Source organism: Rana temporaria, chromosome 1 (assembly GCF_905171775.1).
Source record: "Rana temporaria chromosome 1, aRanTem1.1, whole genome shotgun sequence".
NCBI lineage: Eukaryota > Metazoa > Chordata > Amphibia > Anura > Ranidae > Rana > Rana temporaria.
Genome location: NC_053489.1, coordinates 349,800,249 through 349,827,302, shown reverse-complemented (window position 1 = coordinate 349,827,302; position 27,054 = coordinate 349,800,249). Strand labels below are relative to the sequence as shown.

The 27,054-nt window shown below is 45.0% G+C and overlaps 1 protein-coding gene across 1 annotated transcript in view; it reads left to right on the top strand.

Moving 5' to 3' along the window:
* MAU2 (MAU2 sister chromatid cohesion factor) overlaps window positions 1-27,054 on the top strand; it is a 55,656-nt gene that overhangs the window by 9,626 nt on the left and 18,976 nt on the right. Inside the window, exons 2-13 of the mRNA XM_040338027.1 lie at window positions 1,447-1,516; window positions 4,783-5,124; window positions 13,254-13,271; window positions 14,334-14,399; window positions 16,758-16,853; window positions 16,958-17,052; window positions 18,626-18,653; window positions 19,826-19,981; window positions 21,225-21,371; window positions 24,867-24,957; window positions 26,206-26,309; window positions 26,390-26,467. Of these exons, the coding sequence (XP_040193961.1) occupies window positions 1,447-1,516; window positions 4,783-5,124; window positions 13,254-13,271; window positions 14,334-14,399; window positions 16,758-16,853; window positions 16,958-17,052; window positions 18,626-18,653; window positions 19,826-19,981; window positions 21,225-21,371; window positions 24,867-24,957; window positions 26,206-26,309; window positions 26,390-26,467 (1,291 nt within the window). The remainder of the gene's footprint in view (window positions 1-1,446; window positions 1,517-4,782; window positions 5,125-13,253; window positions 13,272-14,333; window positions 14,400-16,757; window positions 16,854-16,957; window positions 17,053-18,625; window positions 18,654-19,825; window positions 19,982-21,224; window positions 21,372-24,866; window positions 24,958-26,205; window positions 26,310-26,389; window positions 26,468-27,054) is intronic.

Here is a 27,054-nt window from a genome sequence, read left to right as displayed (position 1 = left end):
TGGCTGAAGCTGGCGTGGCGTCACTGAGACTGTCCCTGCAGAGCTGACAGAATCTCTGCCCCAATGTGGCTCCTGTCCCCTAGGCAGAACAACTCAAGCACCACATTGCATCTTTTAGCCTGACTGCTAGCGTAGCCCCTTGACGCATCTGGAGCACCGCTGGTTCAGAGGACATATCTGCAGAAGCAGCCATAGAGGAAGAAGAGGAGGGGGTGGAGGAGAGAGCTATGGCAGAATCACCACTAGCTTTTTTGGAGGCATTGTGGCGGAACAAGCTCCAACAACATTGAACCCTGTCCTGCATCCTTCCCAGCTGCACTGTATTATATACTGTGTACACCAACAGAACTGTATTAGATACTGTGTACACCGCCTGAAGTGTATTAGAAACTGTACACACTGTATTAGATACTGTGTACACTGCCTGCACTATATTAGAAACTGTAGAAAGGATGCACTGTATTGTAATCTGTGTACACCACCAGACGTGTAGTAGAAACTGTACACACTGAATTAAATACTGTGTACACCACCTGCACCATATTAGAAACTGTACAATGGCTGCACTGTAATGAATACACCACCAGAAGTATAGTAGGAACTGTACACACTGTATTAGATACTGTGTACACTGCCTGCATTGTATGAAAACTGTACAACGGTTGCACTGTATTGTGCCATCCAGGCCCCTTAGAGGTCGGGGGGGCTTTGGGTGCTGACTAAAAAAATAAAAAAATAAAATAAAAGGGGGATGCCATCCGGGCCCCTTACAGGTGTACTGCCTGTACCCCCTGATGGCGGCCCTCTTTCTAATCAAGTACCTTCAACCCTCAGATGACCCCAATCTCCAAATTAAAGGGGTTATAAACACACGTGTTTTTTCACTTTAATGCATCCTAAGCATTAAGGTGAAAAAACTTCTGTCACTGACCCCCCCCCCCCCCGTTTTACTTACCTGGGCCCCGTATTTCCCTTGGTGGTGAGACGCTGTCTCTCTCTGCATGGGGTCCCGGCTCTTGATTGGATAAATTGATAGAAGCGCAGCCATTGGCTCCCACTGCTGTCAATCAAATGATACAGGCACTGGGAGGCGGGGCAGAGTCTGGCATTCGGGTCTATGGACGCAAATGCTGGAGTCAGGAGCGCGCCCACAAGTTAACCCCCCCGGTAAGAGCGCTTCTCCTAGGGGGTTATCTGATGCTGGGAGAAGCCACAAGAGCTGCTGAGGGACTCCAGAAGTCAAGGATCGGGGCCACTCTGTGCAAAACGAGCTGCACAGTGAAGGTAAGTATGATTTGTTTGTTTGTTTTTTTTCAAGAAAGCTTTACAATCACTTTAAAGAGGAAGTAAACCCTGGTCCAAAAAACAAAAAAAAAACCTGCAAGACAAAGACATAATGAGCTAGTATGCATAGCATACTAGCTCATTATGTATTACTTCCCTCAGATCGAAGCCCCCACAGCAGACCGCATCTCCCCCTCCGGCCACCGACATGTCTTCCAGGAGTTACTTGCAGGTATTGTTGTTCCGGCACTGTGATTGGCCGGAGCTGCAATGACGTCACTCCTGCGCATGCACGCGGGAGCTGCCGGTAACGGCACTAAGACTGAAGCGACGGCACACAGGTGCCATTGCTTCAGTTTGCCCCAGTGCGCATCAGTGGCGGCTGGTGCTCAAAATTTTTGGGGGGGGCGCAAAGGAAAAAAGAAATTGCAGTCTTACTGTGCCCAAACGCAGCCACTGTTACATGCCATCAAATGCAGCCACTGTGCCATGCCATCAAATGCAGCCACTGTGCCATCAATTTGCACCACTGTGCCATGCCATCAAATGCAGCCACTGTGCCATCAATTCGCACCACTGTGCCATGCCATTAAACGCAGTCACTGTGCCATGCCATCAAATGCAGTCACTGTGCCATCAATTCGCACCACTGTGCCATGCCATCAAATGCAGTCACTGTGCCATCAATTTGCACCACTGTGCCATGCCATCAAATGCAGCCACTGTGCCATCAATTCGCACAACTGTGCCATGCCATTAAACGCAGTCACTGTGCCATGCCATCAAATGCAGTCACTGTGCCATCAATTCGCACCACTGTGCCATGCCATCAAATGCAGTCACTGTGCCATCAATTTGCACCACTGTGCCATGCCATTAAACGCAGTCACTGTGCCATCCATTGTCACCACTGTGCCATGCCATTAAACGCAGCCACTGTGCCATACATTGTCACCACTGTGCCATGCCATTAAACGCAGTCACTGTGCCATCCATTGTCACCACTGTGCCATGCCATTAAACGCAGCCACTGTGCCATACATTGTCACCACTGTGCCATGCCATTAAACGCAGCCACTGTGCCATCCATTGTCACCACTGTGCCATGCCATTAAACGCAGCCACTGTGCCATCCATTGTCACCACTGTGCCATCCATTGTCACCACTGTGCCATGCCATTAAACGCAGCCACTGTGCCCTTTAATGGTCGCCGCTGTGCCAATTGTCCCCACTGTGCCCTGTAAATTGCTTTCTTCCCCCCCGCCCGTCACTTACCTTTACTGGTTTTAGGCATCCACGTCCCACGATGTCTTCTCCCGCCCTCGATGACTGACAGGCGTCTCAGCCAATCAGGTTACAGGTAGCCAGAACCGGCCAACCTGATTGGCTGAGACGCCTGTCATCTTATTCAAGGGGCGTACAGTCTGTGCGCTCCGAGAATAAGCTTCCGGGACCCGAGGGCTGTATTGGGAAAGCCTATCAGAGCTGTTGGCTTTGATAGACATTTCCGTACAGCCAACCAGCTGGCGTTATTCAGATGGCCGGACATTGAACGCCGACCATCTCAATAACAGCGGCAGCGGCGAAAATAACATAGATTCGTGCAATGCATGAATCTATGTTATTTGACTCAGTGGCGGTGAGAGCCAGAGGGGGCGGCGCTCCAGCGCCCTCTATGGACGAACCGCCACTGGTGCGCATGATGACTTCGGCACATGCAGAAACAGGGTGCAGGTTTGGGAGATATCCTGGGTAGCTACAGATAAGCCTTAAAGTAGAGCGCCACCCAAAAATGGAGCTTTCCCTTTTTGGGACCCCTCCGGTCACATTTGGCACCCTTCAGGGGGGAGCAGATACATGTCTATTTGCACCCACTTCCGGGAATACGGTACAGCGCCAGCTACGCCCCTACCCGCAGCCTTCTGGGAAACACACTGTTCCCAGGAGAGAGTGGAGACCAGTGACAGCGCTGCGTGCTACAAGCGCATGCGCAGTAGGGAACCGGGCAGTGAAGCCGCAACGCTTCACTTCCCGATTCCCTGGCGGTGGGTGCAGCTGAGGGATGAGTGAATGCTCGTCCTCAGTTGACGACATTGCAGGCGCGCTGGACAGGTAAGTGTCCATTTTTTGAAAGGCTTTTAAAAAAAAAAAAAAAAAATCGGCGGAACCTCCGCTTTAATATAGGCTTACCCAGGGCCATCTTTTCCATTGGGCATGCTGGGCAGTTGCCCGGGGGCCCCGCTTGCCTGGGGGGCCCCACCGGCTGCCCAGCAACCCCAGGAAAAAATTGTGGAGAGTGACGGGTTAGAACTGCCCATGCCCAGTTTGCGGAAATCACAGAGAAGATCCGGTCCTCCATGAGTGCGGGGGGTTGCTGATGTAAGGGGGGGAGTGAATGCAAAAATGTAAGGGGGCACTTATATAAAGGTTCCCCCTCCTATATTAGTGACCCCCCTTACCTTAGTGTATTTACTCTACGGAAGGTGGTCTCTGGTCACCAGAGTGCCCCCCACATCAGACTTCCCCTTTACATCAGAGTCTGCAGGATTCCCCCTTACAATGCAAGGGGGAATTCAGTCTGCGGACCCTGATGTAAGTGGGAAAGAGAAAGCAGTGGACTCTGATATAAGGTTGTCTCTGGTCACCAGAGCCCCCCCCTCCACATCAGAGTTCCCCCCCTTAGATCATGATCTGCAGCGTTCCCCTTTACATAAGAGTTCCCTTTCACTGTAAGGGGGAATCCTGCAGACTCTGATGTAAGAGGAAACTCTGTGCTGACTGGGTTATAGTAACCTAACCTTCATGTAAATGAAGACATTTTTTTTTTTTTACTTTTGTTTAACTTAAACACATTGCTAATAGCACTAGCTATATGTTTATAGTTTAAATACTGACATTTGCATTGTTCGGCACTGAAAACTGTAATTTTAGGTACTTTTTTTGCAGTGGCAGTAAAAAATGTGGTTCTGCCAGTAAATTTTACGATTTTTGTCAGTAAATTCTCGTGCGTGATTTTGTAGACAGGGCCCCAGTGCACTGTATTGCCCGGGGGCCTATAATGCTCTTAAGATGACACTGGGCTTACCTGTAGCATAACGTTGTTAAAAAGGGTTTACAAGCACTTTGAGTACCTTTGTAGCTCAGATCAGCTCCAGTTCCTGCACCTTTAAACCTCACATCACCCCAATGAACTTTTGGACCTCGCATCAGCCCCAATTCCTCCTTTTTTCCCTCAGGATGACACTGCCCCATTGAGCATACACCCGATCCAGCTAACAAAGGACACTGCTGCTAAGAGATATCCCTACATACACATATTTTGGCTTTATTAGTTGTAAGCGGAGTGTAGTGTTGGATTTCTCACTACAATTGTGATGCATTACACCACACCTAGCTTCCCTAGCCGCATCTGTCAAGGCAGCACAGGGAGACACACACAGAGAGAGGCACAGCCCCGCCCTCCCGCGTCCCCTATCCGCCAGTCCCGCAGACAATAGGCAGACTACAAGTCCCAGGCTGCAGTGCGGCGCCGCTCTCGCGAGCTTTGTGCGGGAGGAGTGGACGGGGCCTTGTTGTTGGTGTCAGTGATGGCGGCTGCGGCAGTGGTAGCTACGCAGGCTGAGGCCTCGGAGTCGTGGTATTTGGCCCTGTTGGGTTTCGCCGAACATTTCCGGACGTCCAGCCCTCCCAAGATCCGGCTGTGTGTGCACTGCCTGCAGGCCGTCTTCCAGTTCAAGCCGCCGCAGCGCATCGAGGCCCGGACTCATCTGCAGCTCGGCTCCGTCCTGTATCACCACACCAAGAACAGCGAGCTGGCCCGGCAACACCTGGAGAAAGCGGTGAGCCATCACGTGACTCTCTCTATTCCACTGCTACAGGCTGCTTCCCCCTGTAGGGTGATGACTGGCACCAAGCCTGGTATTGTTATCCTTGTACTCCTCATCCACTTTTCCTGAGAAGGGCTGGGCAAGGGGGGAAAAGCACATGGGAACCCAATCACTACCATCTCACTACTCCTCTCACATCCAGCAGCTTTTCAGTCTTTAAAAGGCTGAAGCTTTCTTTTCAAATGATCCTGCCATGGAGGCTCTTTGTTCAGGCACTTCCTGTTAGAGTGACAACACTCTGTCCATGTCTCCTGCCAGGTTGTCACTCCAATGCTCACTTCCCCACAGTGATTTAACATCTGTGATCACCTTCTTTAGGCTCACAGGTTTAAGACCGGTTCAAACTCAGCCGGTGGACACATTTGACTCCATCTACGACAGGGATCTGCAATTAGCGGACCTCCAGCTGTTGCAAAACTACAAGTCCCACCATGCTTGTGGCTGTCAGAGTCTTGCTATGCCTCATGGGACTGGTAGTTCTGCAACAGCTGGAGGTCCGCTAATTGCATATCCCTGATCTACGAGAAGGCTGGTTGTACTGAAGTCGATCTATCGATTTGACCTTAAGTGGAACTTTAGTTAAAAAAAATGAGCTGGACAGGCAGGATTTTTAATGTAGAAGAGACCTGCTTTATCTCTTCTGCTTGTCCAGTTTGTTGTAGAAGTTTGGCACATGCACAGGAGTGAGGTCACGCCCACTCAGCCAATGACAGCGGCTGCTGATCAAGACCTGGAAGCCAATCACCTAAAGATGTCAGCGGCTGGTTGCCATGTTGCTTGATCCAAGATGAGTATGGTTCAGTTTTCTGTACAACCAGCCTGTCAGTTTTTTCTTCTTCTGTATGATCACTGCCGCTGGCTATAGCCGGCAACTCTGATCACTGTATTCTGAAGGCTGGAGCAGGAGGGGTTCTGTGTTGATAGGGAATTTGATTTCCTTTTTAACCTGTGGTTGAAGGAAAGTTGCAGAATGTGTGGCCTGCCTAATACTCTTTGACCATGCCAGGATAACGTTGCTCATGCATGTGGGAGTTCATCCCTGCACTGAGGTGTGCTGAGAACGGTACAGTGTACGTTCTAAAGCAGCCCTCCAGGTGTTGCAGAACTACATGTCCCATGAGGCATTGTCAAACTCTGGCATTCTCAGACATGACTAGGCATGATGGGAATTGTAGTTCCTGAACAACTGGAGGGCCGTAGTTTGGTGACCCATGTTCTAAAGGGTCTTATGAGAAGCAAGGTAAGAAATATTGCAGAAGAAGAATAGTAGATCTCTTCAGCAATAAAGATCTAATGCCAAATGCAGGTTTTTAAATTCAGGGCAAAGTTCAGCTATAAAGGATAAGTCCACTATTGGGAACATGTTACATGTTCCACCTGTTTTTAGAGTGGACCATGTTCCCAGTGCTGCAGCCGCTGTGTGATCCTCCTCCCTGTGGCAGCAGTACAGGGATAAGTTCCCCACACTAGCTGTCACTTTTTGAAATCAAGGCAGCCGTGCGTGGCTCCGCCCACACAGCCACGACATTCATACTTGCAGCTCTGTGTACGAATGAACTACAAGCTCTGACATCCTTTCTGGCTGTTGACCTGTAATTCTCAATGAACTACCACAACGCTGTGATAGGTCATTGATTGTTGCTGTCAGATTGTATCTGCTTGCCTGTACGGGATGTACAGGCACACCGACAGATCTGCAGGACACGTGCTGATCGCTGGTGCAATGCTTTACAGCAGGGATATGCAATTAGCGGACCTCCAGCTGTTGCAGAACTACAAGTCCCATGAGGCATAGCAAGACTCTGACAGCCACAAGCATGACACCCAGAGGCAGAGGCTTGATGGGATTTGTAGTTTTGCAACAGCTGGAGGTCTGCTAATTGCACATCCCTGGTTTACAGGCTCGAAAATAAATGCACTTTTTTTTTTTGCCTTTAAAAAAAAAAAAAAATCTAAAAAGTGAACGTATCGCTTAACTAATTCCCGCCAGACGTACACATATATGTGGTCTTTAAAGCGGTTGTAAACCGCATAAACATTATTATTTTTTTATTTTTTTTTAAACCTGCAAGGCAAAAGGCATAATCGGCTAGTATGCACCGCATACTGGCTGATTATGAAATACTTACCTCGGAACGAGGTGAACACTTACCTGGTCCACGCCGAGCGAGATGTCATCTTGCTCCGGCGTGTCTTCCGGGTATCGCCGCTCCAGCGCTGTGATAGGCTGGAGCGGCGATGATGCCGGTCCGTTCGCCGTGGATTCCCCCCTGCGCATGCGCTGCTGCAATCAGCGGCGCATTGCGAGGGGAATATCTCCTAAACCGTACAGGTTTAGGAGATATTCTTTATACCCACTTTTTCTGAAATATTATTATTATAGGCTTACCTGTAGGTAAAAGTGAAAAAAGTGGGTTTACAACCACTTTAACACACACATGCAGTCCTATGTAAACCTCTTTCTGTGCTGAGAGCACGCTTCCAGGACAGAGACAGGCGGGTACCAGAAGGCTCCCGATGCATACTTGCGATCAGGAACTTTCCGCTCATGTGACAGCCAATTGCAGAAAGAAAGTCACCGCTCAAGGTGGGTCTACTATATGGTCACACGCTGTTACAGGATTCCAAGGGTGCTGGCGGTGCACTAGGCAAGCATAAAAGATGGATGAAGGATGGATGGCCGCACTCCAAAAACCGTACAGGTTGTCTTTTATTAAATGAACAGCAAATACATCACCAGACCAAAACAGGAACAGCGGCTGTTCCCCCTGTTCCTGTTGTTTTGGTCTGGTGATGTATTTGCTGTTCATTTAATAAAAGACAACCTGTACGGTTTTTGGAGTGCGGCCATCCATCCTTCATCCATCTTTTATGACAGCCAATTGCATGATCAGAATGCCTGCCTCCAGCATTTAGGACCTACCCCTTTAAAGGGCCAGGAGGCAGTGGCAGGAAGGGAATCGTTCTCATCTGCCTCCCCTCCACAAAAATACAATTTTAAACGCTGGGTCAAAACTCTGCAGCCGCATGCATTGGACGCAGTTGCGGTACATCCCTATTTACTTGGATGGGTCGTCTTCGGCGGCGGGACCACCCACCAAACTCAACATTTCACTTCATTTTTTGTGGCTACAAATGAAAGCATCCTTGCCACAGCATGTGTATTGTTCTCAGTGACTGCACGCTGCTGTTTGGGGGGGCGGCCCTTAAACATTTGTATTTTACTGCCCCCCAGCAGCATGTCTGAACGCGCCTTAAAAGAGAAGTATGGACTTTGAAATAATATTATACTCACCTAGGTGGATGCATTATTGATTCAATGCTGCATCTGTCCCCCGCCGGCTCTGCAGGGAGAATTGAACGATCAAACACAGCTGATCGCTCAGTTCTCCCCCTCCGCTGTGAGGAGAGACCAGGGACTGTTGGCCAGTGCCTCTCTGCTCTCCCTTCCAGCTGGAGCACTGGGTTTTTTAGGGAGGGGGGTAGGGTTAGCCGGCCCAGGCTCCCAGTGAATTATCGAGAGGCTGAGAGAAGTGCCAGTCCAGGCTGCTGGGTGGATCCCGACTGTAAAGTCTGTTTCTTTCCTAAACCTGGACTGGCAGATTTTAGCCCTCTGTCGACTGAAAATGGGTCACAGGAGCGAAGAACAAACTGCACTCCTGTTATCCATAGAAGTATAGCCAAAAAGCTTTGGCTAAACTTCTTCTTTAAGGCTAGGTTGACATCTGTGCGGGTCAGGAACCCATACATGATCGCACGCATTCCCAATCCACAGGCAGACCTCTACGCTTTCGCAGACACATGGGGGTGTCATTAATCCTTTAACTCTTAATGGCCCCCCTAACGCTTTGGAAAATGTGGTGCATTTCATGTGCTGTTTTTTTCATGCAGCTGCGTTTTTCTAAGAGGGAATGGACTTTTAACCTGCGTTTCCCACAGATATGGCATCCTATTCAAATTAATATGCTACGGTGAGCGTGCAAACGTGAGCCACATGACCTGGACAAAAGCCTGGTACACACTAGAAGTATCCCCCCCCCCCTCGTTCAACCCAAGCGATGTTAGTGTGGCAAGCTCCCCCACTGTGCTTGTACAACCCAACACTGATGGCATGCGGGTTGGATGCTGGTGTTGCAGCATGCCGGTCCTGAGTCACAGTAACTGCTAAGTTCTAACGCAGTGCCAGTTGTACCCAACAGCCCTGTTTTTCCAGCACCAATCTCCCCTCTGGCAATTGATTTCAATGATCTGATTGCCTAGAGTGTTTTTAGTCACTTTGGCAACCTTGTGACGTAGATTGTCCAACCCTGGTTTTGATAAACATTAAAGTGTTTGTTACCCAAACACTTCATATTCCTGATATGTGCCTACTGTGTCATATACAGGTATGATAAAGTCCCCTGTTCTTTTTGTATTTCTTCCTTTGTGTGCAATCCCTGGTGTTCCTGCTAGTCTCCTTGCTCTCCTATTAAAAACTGACCACACTAAGCCAGAGCTCACACCACGGTTGAGTTCTCTAGCTGTGCTTGGAACTTGGTGTACTCTCCAATGATCAGACTTGTCCTGACACCCCCTTCCTGCTGCACAGCCATTCCCTGTGAAGATCGGTGTGTTACTGCTTCTCCTCCCCCCAGCTCTTATGCAACTGAGAACAGAGTGAATGTGATCGCTTATAAAAAAAAAGGGGGGGGGTAGGGCATTCATAATGTGTGTGTGTGTGTGTGTGTGTGTGTGTGTGTGTGTGTTGTTTTTTTTATTATTATTATTTATACACAAATGTTTTGCTTTCATTTTTATTTTAAACAGCATGGGCTGTTTTACAATCAATTTTACTCTAAGAGCCAGTTCACACTGGGGCGACTCGTCAGGCGACACAGCCACCTGACAAGTTGCGTCCCATTCTAGTCAATAGAACCATTCTAATAGGAGCGACACAAGTCACTCTGACTTAGAAAAAGGTTCTTGTACAACTTCGGGGGCGACCTGCATTGACTTCTATACAGAAGTCATTTTGCAAGTCGCCTTCAGGACGCCTTGCCGAGTTGCCCCCAAAGTCGTGCCGCCCCAGTTTGAACTGGCTCTAAGCGAGCTTCAGCCTTGGTTCACACTAGATGTGGTGCGGATTCCACACTGCATTGAAATCGTGATTGCGGAGTGTATGTTATCACCCATGTAATCTGATTCTAGTGTGGACAAAGATGGTCCTGCACAAGTTTGTTGCAAATGCTGTGTGATTTGAGCCATGGTGCCACATGTAGTTTGCAAAGGAATGTGCTGCGATTCCTGTGCAAATTACAAATGCGGTGAACGCGCACCACATCAGTGTGAGCCCAGGCTTGGCAGTAAAGTAGTAAAGGAAAGTTGTCTCCGGCAAATGCTTGGAGCCAAGACAAGCGCCCGATATCAAGCAGCCATCTTCTTACTAGCTACTTTGTCGGACCATCACAAGGGGAGGTGGCGCCCTGTTTGACCACATACAAAGCACATGGGATTATGGTTCAATATAGAGCTGCACGATTAATTGTTGAAGAATCAAGATTGCGATTCAACTCAGGATCTTAAAATATATTTTTTCCCCGATTCTATGCAACAAGTGGAGAGAGTTCTCTACTCACTTTTGACAGCTGATAAAAAAAATCGATCGCCTACCAAGTTTTATTACAACATCCCTTAGGTGGAGATAAAAATAAAAATAAAAATTGTAACAGGTAGTTCTTTTAAATCAAAGGAATGAACTTCAGTTTGTAAATGAGGTCAGTTTAACCACTTAAAGACTAAACCTTTTCCCGGCACTTGTTGCTTACAAGTGAAAATCGGTATCAGTATTTTTTTGCTAGAAAATTACATATATAATCTCTCATTATTTTTTTTTTTTTTTTAGCAGAGACACCAGAGAATAAAATGGCAGTTGCAATATTTTATGTTGCATTGTATTTGCGCAGCAGTTTTTTCAAATGCAATTTTTTGGGAAACTTCAATGAATTTAAAAAAACAAAACGGCAAAGTTGGCCCAATTTTTTTTGTATAATGTGAAAGATGTTACGCTGAGAATCTTGAAAGAATCGTGAATACACACGGAGGGGCCTTCTCCGCTCCTGTGATCGGCTAGCTTGAGAAGGAATCTGCCAATGCCAGAAGTTGGCCATAGAGAAAACCAGGGGCCAGATGATCCCCGGCAGTCTCTATGACTTTCGGAGGCCCAGGTGCAAGGGTAGTAAACGATTCCCGGGACTCAACAGGAAAGCCTGATTTTGTTAAAAAAATGTTTTTTTTTTTAATCTCAGCTCTTCCTGCCTGGAGGATAAAGAGGACCTGTCGCACACGATTTCTATTACAAGGCATGTTTCCATTCCTTGTAATAGGAATAAAAGTGATCAAAAAAATATTTTTGTAAAGGGAAAGTGTAAAAATGGAAATAAAATAAACAATGACAAAAAAAATAAATAAAGCCCCCCCCATGCTCGCACACAGAGAACGCATATGCAAGTCGCGCCCGCATATGTAAACAACGTTTCCATCCACACGTGAGGTATCGCCGCTAACGTTGCAGCAAGAGCAATAATTCTAGCCCAAGACCTCCTCTGTAGCTCTAAAGAGGTAACCTGTAAAAGTTTTTCAAAGTGCTGCCTATGGAGATTAAGTACCAAGTCGCCATTCCATGAATGTGTGCCATATTTAAAACGTGACATTTTAGGTATCTATTTACCCAGCTTAAAGTGGAGGTCCACACAAAAATGGAACCTCCCGCTTTTCGGATCGCCCCGGTGTTGCATTTGGCAACTTCCGGGGGGGGTGCAGATACCAGGAAGACAGTAGGGACCAGCGAGGACGCGCAGCGCGACTTGTGCATGCGCAGTAGGGAACCGGGAAGTAAAGACGCAACGCTTCACTTCCCGATTCCCTCACCGAGGATGGCGGTGGGGGCAGCCGAGAGACGAGCGATTGATCGGTTTTCGGCTGCCGACATCGCGGGCACCCTGGACAGGTAAGTGTCCATTTATTAAAAGTCAGCAGCTGCTGTATTTGTAGCTGCTGGCTTTTAATAATTTTTTTTTTTTTTTTTTAAATTAGGCGAACCTCCACTTTAACATCATCGTTCACATTATACAAAACAATTGGGCTAACTTTACTTTTTTTTTTTTTTTTTTTTTTAATGTGTTTGAAAAATCGCTGCACAAAGACCGTGTGACATAAAAAGTTTGCAACAACCGCTATTTTATTCCCTAGGGTAATAATCGCTGCTAAAAAAACCCCATATATATATGCTAGGAATACCCAAGAATCAAGCCATCGACATCCCTTTCTCTCCTTTCCACTTCTTCTTCCATATTCCTCCTATGCCTGTCAGCCAATATAGGAAGAGTACCTTTCCCCACTTCCTGAATGCCGCTAAACGCCTGCACCCTATCTAATGGAAGCAGACACTTATACCTAACCAAGAGGGGTGGACCCAGAAGGTGAAGGAGATTAGGGAAGCAGAAGAATGCATAGCAACTTGCAATGGCACCAAGGAGCGTTTTAGCTAAAACACATAAAGATTTAAAAAAAAAAAAATTAATAGTTTGGGGGTTCTGAGTAGTTTTCTAGAAAAAACATTTTTTTATATGTAGGAGTGAAGTGCCAGAATAGGCCTGGAAGTGGTTAATGAATTTAAAAAACTCGACAGTAAACTCAGCCTAATTTTTTTATAATGTGAAAGACGTTGTGCCGCAAGAATCATGATTTTTATTCTAAGCAAACAAAATCGTCATTCTCCTTTTAGCCAGAATCTTGCAGCTCTAATACAATATACAGAACACTGAAATAAATGTATATGAGAGTTCCATTTTAATGCAGAGCAAGGTGTTGGTAGAAACAATGCATTTATTTGCTTCATGTGCTTTGATTTATTTAAAAATGAACCAAAAAATATGAAAATGCACCCACTGAAAACAAATATCATAGGGGCCTATAGTGCACTTATACATTTGACATGCATATACATGATTTTAGAAAAGAGGGACAGTCAGAGAAATGTTATGACACATACCAATTGTATTGTACTAATTACATTGTGTATTTTTTTTTTTTTTGTCTTTCAGTGGGTGATTTCTCAACAAGTATCCTTCTTCCTGTAATGCTGTACAAGCAGTGTACATACTAAATTGATCCACGTTTAAATTGCCTGTTTTAGGGTTCTGAATTTCAAATATTGCATTTCGTAGGGTCCTACTGTGATTTGCGTTCTCCAATGCTGTGCAGAGCTATCGTCACAATTTTTTTTTATATATCATTTTTTTCTTTTCTATTTTTATTGTTTTATTATTTTTTTAAAACATGCATTGGGTGAATAACATCAGGTTAGGTGTTTAGACCCCACTAACACTTTTGCAGTGTGTGATGTTGTTAAAATGCCACAGTAAACTGAAAACTGCACTTTACTTTTTTTTTTTAATCCTATCTGCAATCTAATCTGCCTGATTGTTAAAGTTCTGTGACCCCAAATATTGAGGTTATTGAATCGGCATTTTAGAAATGTCTCGTATCATTACCTGGTATTTTCAGTACGGCGTGATATCATTTGATTGATAAGATTTGTGTTTTTAGGCTACTGTGCATTTTTTTTTTTTTTTTTTTGCCCTTTTTTCCAAATTCTTTTCTCATAAGGCCCCTTTCAGACTGGGGCGGGAGCTGCGGTGGCGGTATAACGCCGCTAAAAATAGCGGCGCTATACCGCCGGAATTGCCGCGGGTATCAGCCGCTAGCGGTGCGGTATTAACCCCCGCTAGCGGCCGATAAAGAGTTAATACCGCCCGCAATGCGCCTCTATAGAGGCGCATTGCGGGCGGTATTGCCGCGGTTTCCCATTGTTTTCAATGGGAAGGAGCGGTGAAGGAGCGGTATACATGCCGCTCCTCTCACCGCTCCAAAGATGCTGCTGACAGGAGATTTTTTTGTCTCCCGCCAGCGCATCGCCTCAGTGTGAAAGCCCTCGGGCTTTCACATTGAGTCTGCAGTGAAGGAGTTTTTCAGGCGCGATAGCAGCTCTATTTTTAGCGCTGTACCGCCTGAAAAACTCTTCAATGTGAAAGGGGCCTAAGTGTTTATTTCTTTGTAAATGGATGTTCTGTTTTGTGTGAGAACAATTTTCCAAAATGTCAAGCTTAACTCATTGTAACCAGATTCCTCAGTTTGAAGATGTTAAATTTGAAGCAGCAAGTCTTCTATCCGAATTGTATTGCCAGGAGGTAAGTTACTTGGATGGATTTTAGTCTTGTGGAGGATTGGCCTAGACATTCCTTTAGCTTGTTTGAACCTAATAGGAGATGTATAGGATTTGGTAGGTATTAATTTCTACTGCCTTCCATTCTTGGACCATTTTAAAACATTGAAAACATCAGTAGTGTGTTTTATGAGGGCAATGTGGAGGTTGCCAATAGTGGCCTTTTTCTTTGGAAAGTGCCTGTCGTTCTTTGTTGCTTCGTTACGCTGAATATCTTAGATATAGACTTTCCTAACATGCATACTTTTTTCAGGTCAGGGATTAAGAAGCCACAAAAATTGGCATAACAGCCAAAGAATAAGGGGTTAAAGAGATGAGCAATGGCATATTTCTCTTGTAAAATGTTTACTTTGCAGTATATTTATACTGTTTTTGGGTAGAATGAGGAAAGGTTACAACCCCTGTCAGGTTTTACTGCGATCTGAGACTCCATTAGAGGGATTTTGTGTTCCGGGGACAACCTTTTACAAGACAGGAAGTGAGGAAAAATCTGTAACGGACAAAGGGCTGACATAGGTTCTAACATTTCCTTTCTTAACTTAAAGTGGTTGTAAACCCTTTTGTATACCCATTGAAGTGACTGGACTCATAAGTTGTACCTGTCTATCTGCAGGATTTTCTTCTCTACATCCATTCAAAGTGCTAAATATTTAAAGCTTGCTGAGAGTTTAAGCAACAAGGGGGCGGAGAGTTGAAGTCACACTCTGCAGAACTTAGTGAGGAGAGCTCTGGGAGTTGATTGGAGGGAAGACACCCACCCCACTTTACACAGAGCTGAGGCTGTCAATCAGCTGGAGCTCCCTCCTCTCCGGTCACCTTTTTTTTTCTATTGTCAGGAAAATTTGTGGGAAGTAACTCATGCAGAGATGCAAGAGGAACAAAGCAGCAGACAAAAATGGCTCTTAGAGATCTTAAAGTGGTCTAGGCATCATGAAAAAACTTTGCTGAAGAATTGCGCCCAGGCTCCATTTTCTACCCTCCACACGACCTGGGGTTTGTCAAAAGATATATATATTTCTCAGTCCTCCCTATCTCACCCTGCACCACCCACAGTTCTTTAAAATGGTCCATTTAAAAAAGAAGAATCTATATCAAATTGAAACTAAACAAGATAACCTAATAATTGTGTGTTGTTGTTTTTTTTTTTTTTTTTTTTTTTTTTGCATTTTAACTTTGATATAGATTCTCCTTTTATTTTTTATTAACCATTTTAAAATGTAGATCTGTGGGTGGTGCCTGGTGACATAGAGAAGACTGAGATTACCCCCTCCTATGTCATGGTCTTTCTGGGTTTCATAATATATGCTCACATTTGTGTTGGAAAAAGCAAGCCATCCCTGCCATCGATCGATACTGGTGCGCAGTCACTGCAGTGTTTTCCGGCCAGGGTCTCCGACTCCCAGGCATCCACCGCATCTCGCTCTCTGCTGACGTTGGTTCCGGTATCAGCGCCATTTGTGTTCCACGCTGGTTTCCGATGGCTTCTCCTCTGGTCCAGGCTACATGCCAGGGACACCCAAAAAATTGCGGTAATCTGGAGATCATGGGGGGTGAATCAAGATCACTATTCTTTTAGGATTAATCGTGCAGCTCTAGTGGGGGCCATTCGCTCCCGCTGCTGTCAATTAAATGCTGCGCTGAGCTAGCAGGGGTCGGAGCTGGCTTTGTGTCAAACGCAGATGGGTTAGCTCGGGAATGAGCACGCATGGATGCCCCCTTGGAAAACTGCTTTCCATGTGTGCACTTGCCTAAGAGGAAGAGCCTGGGGTGCCGGTGGGGGACCCCAGAAGAAGATAATTAGGGTCGCTCTGTGAAAAACCATTACGTCAAGCCGGAAAGTATTGTTTAAAAAAAAAAAGAATAAAGCTTTGAGGTAAGTACACACTATAGAGGGATATGCTTTCTTCATATTTCAGGTCTGAGGTTTACAACCACTTAGAAGCAAAACAGAGAGAATGCTCCTCACTTCCTGTCTGGTAAAAAGGTAGTCTCCAGGACAGGAAGTGAAGGAATCTTTTCATCGGAGTCAACATTGGCAAGGGTCCTTTCCTACGTTTTCAAACACCGATAAAAATCCACTGAATCGAGCGACTGCTCCAGCAGATAGAGTTGAATGAAATGTCACAGTGACATTTCACTAAAGGTGGGGGGGGGGGGGGGTTGCCGCATAATGTTCACTGCTCATTGGGACCACTGCCTTGTCACCACACACCAGTATTCTAACACAGCTGCTGGTATGAACAGGCCCTGAGTGAAAATCCAATAGGACCATGTCGTAATCGTAACTGATAAATGTGTGAATATCAAACTTTTTGTGTTGCAGAATTCTGTGGATGCAGCAAAGCCTCTCCTACGCAAGGCAATCCAAATCTCCCAACAAACACCCTACTGGCATTGCAGGCTTCTCTTTCAGCTTGCTGTAAGTGACAACATTAAGAGTAGTTAACAGCATTATTATGAAGTGATAGCTACTGCATTAAGTGAGCAAATGTTTATATTTTTATATATTTTTTTTTTTCCAAGCAACTTCATACTCTTGAAAAAGATTTGGTGTCGGCGTGTGACCTCCTAGGTGTTGGTGCTGAGTATGCACGTGTGGTGGGCTCTGAGTATACCAGGTAAAAGATGTCCAGGTCTGAGGTCTGTGGAGAAATCTGTGGCCGCGTTTAAGTTTCTATTTTCCTTTCCTTACATTCTTATTGAGTCTCTACGTACTTGTAGACCAAAGAAAATCTATAGTCTATTAGGAATCCGCATGACTATTTTGGGGTAAAATGTGTGCGGTAATGGGAAAGCAGGCTTTAAAGATACTGTGTAGGTATAATCTGTCTACCACCAGGCATCTCTATCTGACAGCACAGCATTGAACAGCAGCAGCCTGCTTACCTAAACAATATATGGCAATCCTCTGTTGTGGTAATGGGGTAGATGTGAGAATTCACTCCTTCTCCTGTTTTTCAGTAAAGACTATAGTGAAACAGGATTTTATTAATCTGTCTGATTATTACCCCAGTAGCTGATGGAAAGCAAGTATCAGGCATGCCGATGTATTTTTTTTTTGTTGGTAAAAGAACGGGTAGAAAGGTTCACTTTAAAGAGCAACACCATGCTATTGTATGGTGTATCACCAAATAAAGCAGCAGTATCTATTTTACTTTTTACGTGTTGTGTTCCATTGCAGCCCCTTCATTTTTATTAGGTTTCCTAACACAACGCACCTCAACGTGAGTTCTAGTGTTATTGGCCTTTAGTATGTGCTGCTGTGGTAAAATAAACCTATACTCTGGCTGTTTAGGTAAGAGAAGTATGAGGTTTGGGGTTTTTTTTTTTTTTTTTTTATCAGACTTGGGTGAATGCAGCATCTGCAACTGAGAACTGAGCGATCAAACACTGCCAATCTCTTGGTTCTCAGGGATTTCTGAGCAGAGTGCTGCTGACTGGCAGTTCCCCGCTGTGCTCACTGGAGTGCTGGGCTGTGGGAGGGGGCAGGAGCTGACTGCTCAAGCTCTGTGGCTTGCTGAGCCAGGTGCCAGTCCAGGCATGTGGGTGGATCCTAGCCATGTGGTCATGATCCTGAAACAGTGACTTGTCCTTAAGGTTCCCCTAACGGGAAAGTTCCTTCAAGGACTGCGCAGGCGCAAACTTGCCGATGGAAATCTCTGGCATCCAGGCTCATTCTTTAACATCCCCGTGGATTGGAGGGTGTTAAAAAAAGAGCCAGGAGGCCGAGTGAGCGAAGTGAGGCCAACTGGCCACTTTCCTCGAAATCCAAGTCGCCCTGGATGCCAGCCAAGGTTCGGAGATTTCCGTCGGCAAGTTTGCGCCTGCGCAGTCCTTAAAGGAACTTTCTCGTTAGCCAGAACCATATCGGCAGATCACCGGCTTTCTGACAGCGGGCTTCAGCTGCTGTTTGCTGAAAACTGGTCACAGAAGTACAGCCAAATGAGTCTCTTTTAAAGAAATATATTCCCTGGAGTTTTATATTTTTTTAATGCTGATAAGCACAGTGGTGTGCCTCACCACTATATTTTTGCCTTTACTTCCTAGCCTTACTACAGCAACGGTCATCGGCCATGTAGTAGTAATCAGAACCTAAAGGTTGTGTAGGCCTCCCTTATCCAATTCTGCATTAAAAGCGATGACTATGAATTGGGTTTAAGCATTCTATTCAAACTTTTTTTTTTTCTACAGGGCGTTGTTTTTGCTCAGTAAGGGAATGGTAAGTGTTGTTTTTTTATATTTTTATTTTTTTAGATCATGGAGGTGCAAGTAGATCATAGTAGCTTGTTTTTATAAAGCAGAGGATGTTGCAACAGCTAAAGAAATATGTATAAACATGCCTATGGATTTGATGTGTCCTGCAGAGCACTCATCCATATTTGTTGGTCATTACAAGGTTATAGTCTGTGCCAACATAAGTTGCATGGTTACGTCTACGTGTTCACAATGTTCTGGAAGCTGGAAAAATTAGCATTGCTCTTTCATTTATTTTTTCCCTGGCAAAGCTCATGGAGTCTAAGGATTTCCTTATATTATCTCCTTGGCATATAACTTAGATTGCTTAGGGAAGTGAGTTTAAAGGTATAGTAGAATGGCCTTGAGGCATGTGTTAATAATGCCATCGGCTCAATCAGAATAGGAGAATTTTGGTGGGATGCTGACAATTTGTCCTTTTTGATTGCTGGTATTACCAATTAGACAAATGGGGGGGGATCGGCTGTACACACAAAAGACTGAAAATGCATATTATGTTTTATCTGGAGCATTGTCTTAAGGTCCGTACACGCGGTCAGGTTTTCTGATGGGAATTGTATGATGGCAGGCTGTCGAAAAATCCAACCGTTTGTACGCTCCATGGGACAATTGTTGTTGGATTTTCTGCCAACAATTGTGGGATAGCGTGCTTTAAAATTGTCTTCCAACAATTGTGTCTTGTCGGATTTTCTGATCGTGTGTACACAAGTGTGTCGGACAAAAATCCAAAGTACAAACACGCATGCTCAGAAGCAATGCTCACCCATAACACAATATTGGCAGAAGCTGCCCAAAGGGTGGCGCTAAAGAGCAGAAAAACTTAGTTTCGTGTTTGTTCAACAATTCTTTGCCGTTTTGTATGCAAGACAAGTTCCTAGCCAGTGCCCTTCAGACAAAAGTCCTACGCTTTGTCCGCAGAAAATCCGATTGTGTGTACCAGGCTTTATTCCCAGTTTTTTGATAAGGATTGTGTTTTTATTAAAGCATGCTGGAACACATTTTCAAAGGTTATTTTTAGCTGAGGTTTTTAATATTGATGTTAATTTTCTATTGAATCTGAATGGTGTTATTCCAGCCCAGTGAAATGTATAAAATGACTTGGTTAATATAAATGCAGTAACTGCTATTTCTCTTTAGCTTTTGCTGATGGAACGAAAGCTTCAAGAAGTGCATCCTTTGTTAACTTTGTGTGGACAGATTGTGGAGAATTGGCAGGGTAACCCTATCCAGAAGGAATCCCTACGAGTTTTTTTCTTAGTTCTTCAAGTGACACATTATTTGGATGCAGGGCAGGTAAAAAAAAAAAATCACTAGGTGGTTGATGCATGATGATCTGTTTATGCATATGAGCTTGTCGGTACTGGTGAAAACAAATGACAGATGAAAGGGCAATTCTCTAACCACAGTAGTTAGCCAAACTACTCAAAGTAGCCGTCACATGATCCTTTTATTTTTTATTTTATTTTTTTTATATAAAGTGTAGCTAAAGCAGAATTTCACCCAAAAGAGGAAGCTCCTCTTTTCCTAAACATTTGGCATTTTTTTTGGGGGGGGGGGGGGGGGGGGGGGCAGGTACCTGGTTTTCACAGAAAGCCACTCCCCCACTTCTGGTCAATCGTTGTGGAAGTTCACGACCGCTCCCCTTCCCCCCGCAGCCTTCTGGGACAAATCGCAGGTCCCAGAAAGCTGCGCGACTGATTGGGTAGCACAGTGCGGCAAGCAACCAGCTGGGAAGCCGCAAGCAATTGAAGCTGGCTGCCCACAGTTGGTATGCCAGCGGCCGGGACTGAAGCCCAGTGAAGAAACCAGGCGCGTGAGCAAAATGCTGGATCCTGGGACATTTGAGTGTCCTATTAAAAGTCAGCAGCTACAGTTTATTTTAGCTGCTGACTTTTAATTTTTCAAAACGTGACTGAACAACCACATTAAGAAGTCATAAACTTTTTCTTAAGTTACACACAGTCTCTAAGGGCCCTTTCATACCATATGTCTGTTTTTTTTCATCCATCCGTTTACAGATGAAAAAGGGACATACATGTATCCCTATGGGATAGCGGGTGAACATCCGCTGACACCAAGCTCATTGGTGTCCGCTATGCTCCAATTCTATTTTTCCATCTGTCATCGGATGAACACGGACAGGCGATCAGTGTTCATCCAATCCCCCCCGTAGAGGAGAGCGGAGATCTGACAGGGCGGTCCCTGCAGAGTGTGCAGGGCCTGCCCTGCCATCTGCCGGCTCAGCGGGGGATCAACAGAGCAATCCCTGCTGAGCAAGCGGATAAGGTATGGATCCTAACGGGATCCGTACATCTGAAAGGGGCCTAAAAGTGTTTTCTGAGTCTAGCATCAGTGTCATGATTTACCTCTACAAGCAAGCATTTCTAGGAACAAAATTGGTTATAATAGTTGCATGCTATGTTTGTTTTTATTTTACCCTTATTGTATATGCTTTTCTTCCCCCCTTGTGATGCTGCTCTTAAATGTATTTCATGTGTCTTTTAAGTATACAAATCGGGTGTGTTTTTTCTTACAGGTCAAAAGTGTGAAACCATGCCTTAAACAACTTCAACAATGCATCCAAACCATTTCAACTCTCCATGATGATGAGATTCTACCTAGTAATTCAGCTGATTTGTTCCACTGGCTGCCCAAAGAGCATATGTGTGTTTTGGTTTACTTGGTAAGTCCTGAAATTCCACTTTTTTTAAATGTAGCAAAACTGTATGTATATGTGTGTCTACAGCTTTCTACAAGCTGTAGACACACATATAACTGCTCCTCTCACAAAGTACTAGGAGCTCCTACCCATTCTGTAAGGCTCCATGCACACTAGTGTTTTTATCATTTCAAAACAGGGCATTTTCACCCCCTTCCTGCCCAGAACAATTTTTAGTTTTCAGCGCTGTCGCACTTTGACAATTGTGCAGTCATGAAAGACTGTACCCATTATGTCCCCCCCCCCCCCCCCCTACACACAAATAGAGCTTTCTTTTGGTGGTATTTGATCACCACCTGCGGTTTTTATTTTTTGCGCTATAAACAAAAGAGCGACAATTCTGAGAAATTTTTGCTTTTTTACTTTTTTGCTATATCATCACTTGTTTACACACGCACTGCCCAGGATGAATTCCCTACTGCGGATGTCATATGTACATGGGCGGGATGGGATGTGTTTTTTTTTTTTTTTCTTGAAGCTTAACCACTTACCCCCCGGACCATATTGCTGCCCAAAGACCAGAGTACTTTTTGCGATTCGGGACTGCGTCGCTTTAACAGACAATTGCGCGGTCGTGCGACGTGGCTCCCAAACAAAATTGGCGTCCTTTTTTTCCCACAAATAGAGCTTTCTTTTGGTGGTATTTGATCACCTCTGCGTTTTTTATTTTTTGCGCTATAAACAAAAATAGAACGACAATTTTGAAAAAAATGAATATTTTTTACTTTTTGCTGTAATAAATATCCCCCAAAAATATATAAAAAAACATTTTTTTTCCTCAGTTTAGGCCGATACGTATTCTTCTACATATTTTTCGTAAAAAAAATCGCAATAAGCGTTTATTGATTGGTTTGCGCAAAAGTTATAGCGTTTACAAAATAGGGGGTATTTTTATGGCATTTTTATTAATATTTTTTTTACTAGTAATGGCGGCGATCAGCGATTTTTTTTTTTTTTCGGTATTGCGACATTATGGCGGACACTTCGGAAATTTTTGACACATTTTTGGGACCATTGGAATTTTTATAGCGATCAGTGCTATAAAAATGCATTAGATTACTATAAAAATGCCACTGGCAGTGAAGGGGTTAACACTAGGGGGCGGGGAAGGGGTTAAGTATGCCTGGGTGTGTTCTTACTGTGGGGGGGGGGGGGGTGTGCCCTCACTAGGGGAAACACTGATTTTCTGTTCATACATTGTATGAACAGAAAATCAGCATTTCCCCTGCTGACAGGAACGAGAGCTGTGTGTTTACACACACAGCTCCCGTTCCCCGCTCTGTACCGAGCGATCGCGTGTGCCCGGCGGCGATCGCGCCCGCCGGGCACACGCACGGGAGTCGGGGGCGAGCGGGGGTGCGCCCCTAGTGGCGGCTAAAAGGTAGGACGTCCATTTACGTGGTCTCGCCTAGGAGAGCCACCTTGTGGACGTATAATGACGGTGCGGCGACGGCAAGTGGTTAATGGTGTTCTCCCATGTGTCCATGCACACTACTTTAGGCTATTGGCGTTTTTTGAGCTCCAGCGTCTAGGTGAAGAAAACTTGTAGAGTTTCTTGGAGCATTTGTCCAGCAAAAACCCCCCTGAATGCTGCTAATAGTGTTTGTTTTTGAGCTTTTGTGTGTTTTTTTTTTTTGTTTTTGTTTTTTAGGTAAACTGCAAAAAATGCTAAGCTCAGAAAAAAAGCCTATGTGTGCAGGGACACATAGAATAACATGGAAAGGCGTTTTTAACCACTTCAGCCCCGGAAGATTTGGCTGCTCAATGATCAGGCCATTTTTTGCAATACGGCACGAGTCGCTTTAACAGACAATTTTTTTTTCCAGTATTGCAGCAGACAGGACACTTGACACATTTTTGGTTCCATTAGCATTTTACAAAGCAATCCGTGCTATACATATGCACTACTATGTAAATGTTACTGGCAGGGAAGGGGTAAACACCAGGGCAATCAAGGGGTTAACTGTGTGGGGGGGATGGGAGATAGATAACACAGGAGAGATGACAGATAGCTATTTCTACTTTGCAGAAACACATGATCTGTCTTCTCTCCTCTGACAGCACAGGGATTTGTGTATTTACACACACAAACCCTGTGCTGCGGCTCGTGCATGCGATTGCGCCCGCCTGTTGCCCCTAGGAGCAGCTGTAAAAATGTCCTGTGTGCATGAGGCCAAAACATTTTTTTTAATAGGTTTGGGCTTTAATTATTTTGGGATAAGCAAAGTAAGTCTAAGGAATATAATTTAGTGTAATGTCGGCCAAAATTGTTTAGGTTGGTTTGGTAAGGGCCCTAATTGCTGTATGATGCTTAAAATGGATGGAAGCCTGATTCATGAAATGTAACCACTTTACAACCGGAGGCCATCTTTTAACGTCCTGGAATTTGTGCAGTGATATCTGAGTGATGCCTGCAGCTACAGGCATCATTCAGATATCACCGTCTTCAGCCGCCGATTCTGTGCACGATGAGAATGATCAAAGCGACAGTTCTGCCGCTTGATCATTCTTATAGGCGCCGGGAGGGGACGTCCCCCCTCCGCCACCATCCGGTGCTTCCCCGGGCTCTCCCGTGCTATCGGGGGCCCGGGGGAAGCACGGGATGGCGGCGGGAGGGGGGGGGGACGTCCCCTCCTGCCAGCTATAAGAACGATCAAGCGGCGGAACTGCCGGATGGGCAGCGGTCATCTCTGACCGTCGGAGGCCCGGGCGCAACGTTATGACGTCACGCCCGGTACCCGAAAGTTAACAAAGCCGCAATTGCGGCTGTCGGCATGTGATCGTGCTTTTTTTTTCACCGATTTCATGCTTGTAAGCCTGGAGGAGAGATGTGGGGTCTCCATAAAGAGGACCTGTCACAGTGATTACTATTACAAGGGATGTTTACATTCCTTGTAATAGGAATAAAAGTGATTTTTTTTTTAAACGCCCCTGTCCCCAGTAGCTCGCGCGCAGAAGCTAACACGCATGCAAGTCCCGCCCACATATGTAAACACGGTTCGAACCCCACATGTGAGGTACCGTGTGTGTTAGAGCATGTGCAACAGTTCTAGCACTAGACCTCCTCTGTAACTCGAAAATAGTAACCTGTAAAAAAAATTAAAGCGTCGCCTATGGAGATTTTTAAGTACCGAAGTTTGGTGCCATTCCATGAGAGTGCGCAATTTTAAAGCGTGACATGTTAGGTATTTATTTACTCGGCGTAACCTCATCTTTCACATTATACAAAAAAATTGTGCTAACTTTACTGTTTTGTTTTTTTAATTCATGAAACAAAAGAAAAAAAAGGCGTTTGAATAATTATTGCGCAAATACCGTGTGAGAAAAAAAGTTGCAATGACCGCCGTTTTATTCCCTATGGTGTCTGCTAAAAAAAAATATGTTTGGGTGTTCTGAATAATTTACATTGTTTACTTTTAGTGTATTTGCTACATGCTTCTTTTCTGTTTTACCTTGCAGGTAACAGTTATGCACTCCATGCAGGCAGGTTATCTTGAGAAGGCTCAAAAATACACAGATAAAGCTCTTATGCAGTTAGAAAAGCTCAAGAGTAAGTATAGTGTATATTATCTGTACTGTCTGCACTTGAAGTATAAGCCATGCAATCATATGTCAGCTTGAATAGTGGAACAGTCAAAAGAAACTTCTGGAAAATGTTTCCGTATTGATCCGCTCCGTTAGCCCGTTTGGCTCAGCGGGGATTCCTCCGTTAATCCCCGCTGAGCTGTCGGCTGACAGGGCGGTCCCCGCACACAGTGCAGAGACCGCCCTGTCTCTCCTCCGCTCTCCCCTATGGGAAATCGGATGAATACGGACCATCTGTTCGGAGCAGTGCCGAGGATATTATTTTTTATTTTAATCGCGATTACTTGAGCACCACAAGCCTTTTTAAGGGATTTTCGAGATCATTTGACAATACTTTACAAAGAATGTGTTTTTGAATGGACGAATAACTGGTAATGCACGAGATTGAAGGACATGTCTGTAAAGTGGAAGTAAAGGCAAAACCAAAACTAACTCCAAGACCCCTTTCACACTGAGGCGCTTTGCAGGCGATAAAGCGCCCTAAAACAGTGGCTCTATTCACTCCAGTGTGAAAGTCTGTAAACTCCTTTGCAGTTGCTTTTTTTAATTTATTTTTAATTTTTTACGCTTTTTCGACCGCTAGCGGGGGTTAAAAGCACCCTGATAGCGCCCAAAAAGTGCTGCAAATGATGGGTGAAGCGCCAATAAAAATAGCGGTGTTTTACCGTCGCCGCCCGGGCTCTTTCAGTGTGAAAGCAGCCTTAACCTACTCTTGACACATTCTAAGCCTAATCTATCTAGCCCTGTAAAGAAAGGATCGCTATACTTGCCCATTCTGAAGCTGCTCCGGTCACATGCTGAGCTGTCAGCGGCGGCTTCATTGTGTAGGGGAGACGGCCGACAATGGAAGCCCCATAGTAAGTCAATGGGTGACGTCACTTTTCAGGCATTTCCTAGCCCTTGGTTTTCTCCTGCACACAGAGGGTGCCGCTGGAACCCGAGTAGCTTCAGAATAGGCAATTATAGCAAACTTCTATTTCTTTTTTTTTTTTTTTTTTTTTTTTCAGGGTTGGGTAGATTACGCTTAGAATGAGGGTGGGTTTAGGTTTAGTTGGTACTTCCACTTCATTATAAACTATTGATATGATATAAAAACCATTTATACAAATACAAGTAAAGTGTCCATGTCTGTGTCCCCCTATAAAACAAAAAAATAATTGTTATGCATCACAGGCAGCCAAGTTCACTGGATATTCTGACCTTTTAATTGCAGTGCTTGACAGTAGCCCAATCTTGTCCTCATTCCAAGTCATCCTTCTTGAACACATAATCATGTGCCGCCTTGTCACAGGCCACAAAGCTACAGCTTTACAAGAGGTAAGCAATAGAATGAAGCCACTTGGCAGCATGTTTTAAGTGTGTTCGCCATTTATGTCACTTTTCTTGTTTTTATTTAGATATCTCAAGTCTGTCAGCTTTGTCAGCAGTCACCCCGTCTGTTTTCTAATCATGCAGCGCAACTTCACACATTGTTGGTAAGTATTAAGCTTATAGCGTTTCTACGTCCATTTTTCCATTTGTTTAGGAGAAACCGTTCTGCAATGGAACAACGGGATGTTTTCTGCGTATAGTGTCATTGTTTTGTATGTTTATATGGAAATCTAAAGACTGAATAGAAACCGAAACTGAAGAAGCAACTCTATAGTTATCTGTACATTATTGTAGGTAGAGCATGACAAAATGCTTTTTGGGACACTAATGCTTGCCAAAGTGGAAAATCCCACAGGGAATGTGAAAAAAAATTGTATTTGTGCTTGTGCCCCCTTCACTTCCGGCCTTTTTTTTTTTGGCAGTGTGCGTACAAGGGACATGTGGTAATCTTTAATGGTGTAGATGGCACCCACTGTTAAGATTATCATGGTGGTCTACAAGAGAGCGAAGTTGGTATTTAGCTTTCCGACTAGGGGTATTCCTGCTGCCCTATCATTGGCAGCTTAAAAAGTATGACCAACACTTTGTTGGCCATACAGGCAGTCCCTGGGATATGAACAAGGTTCTGTAGGTTTTAGGGTTGCACCGATTCCATTTTTTTACCAGCGAACACAAGTACCAAGTACTCGCT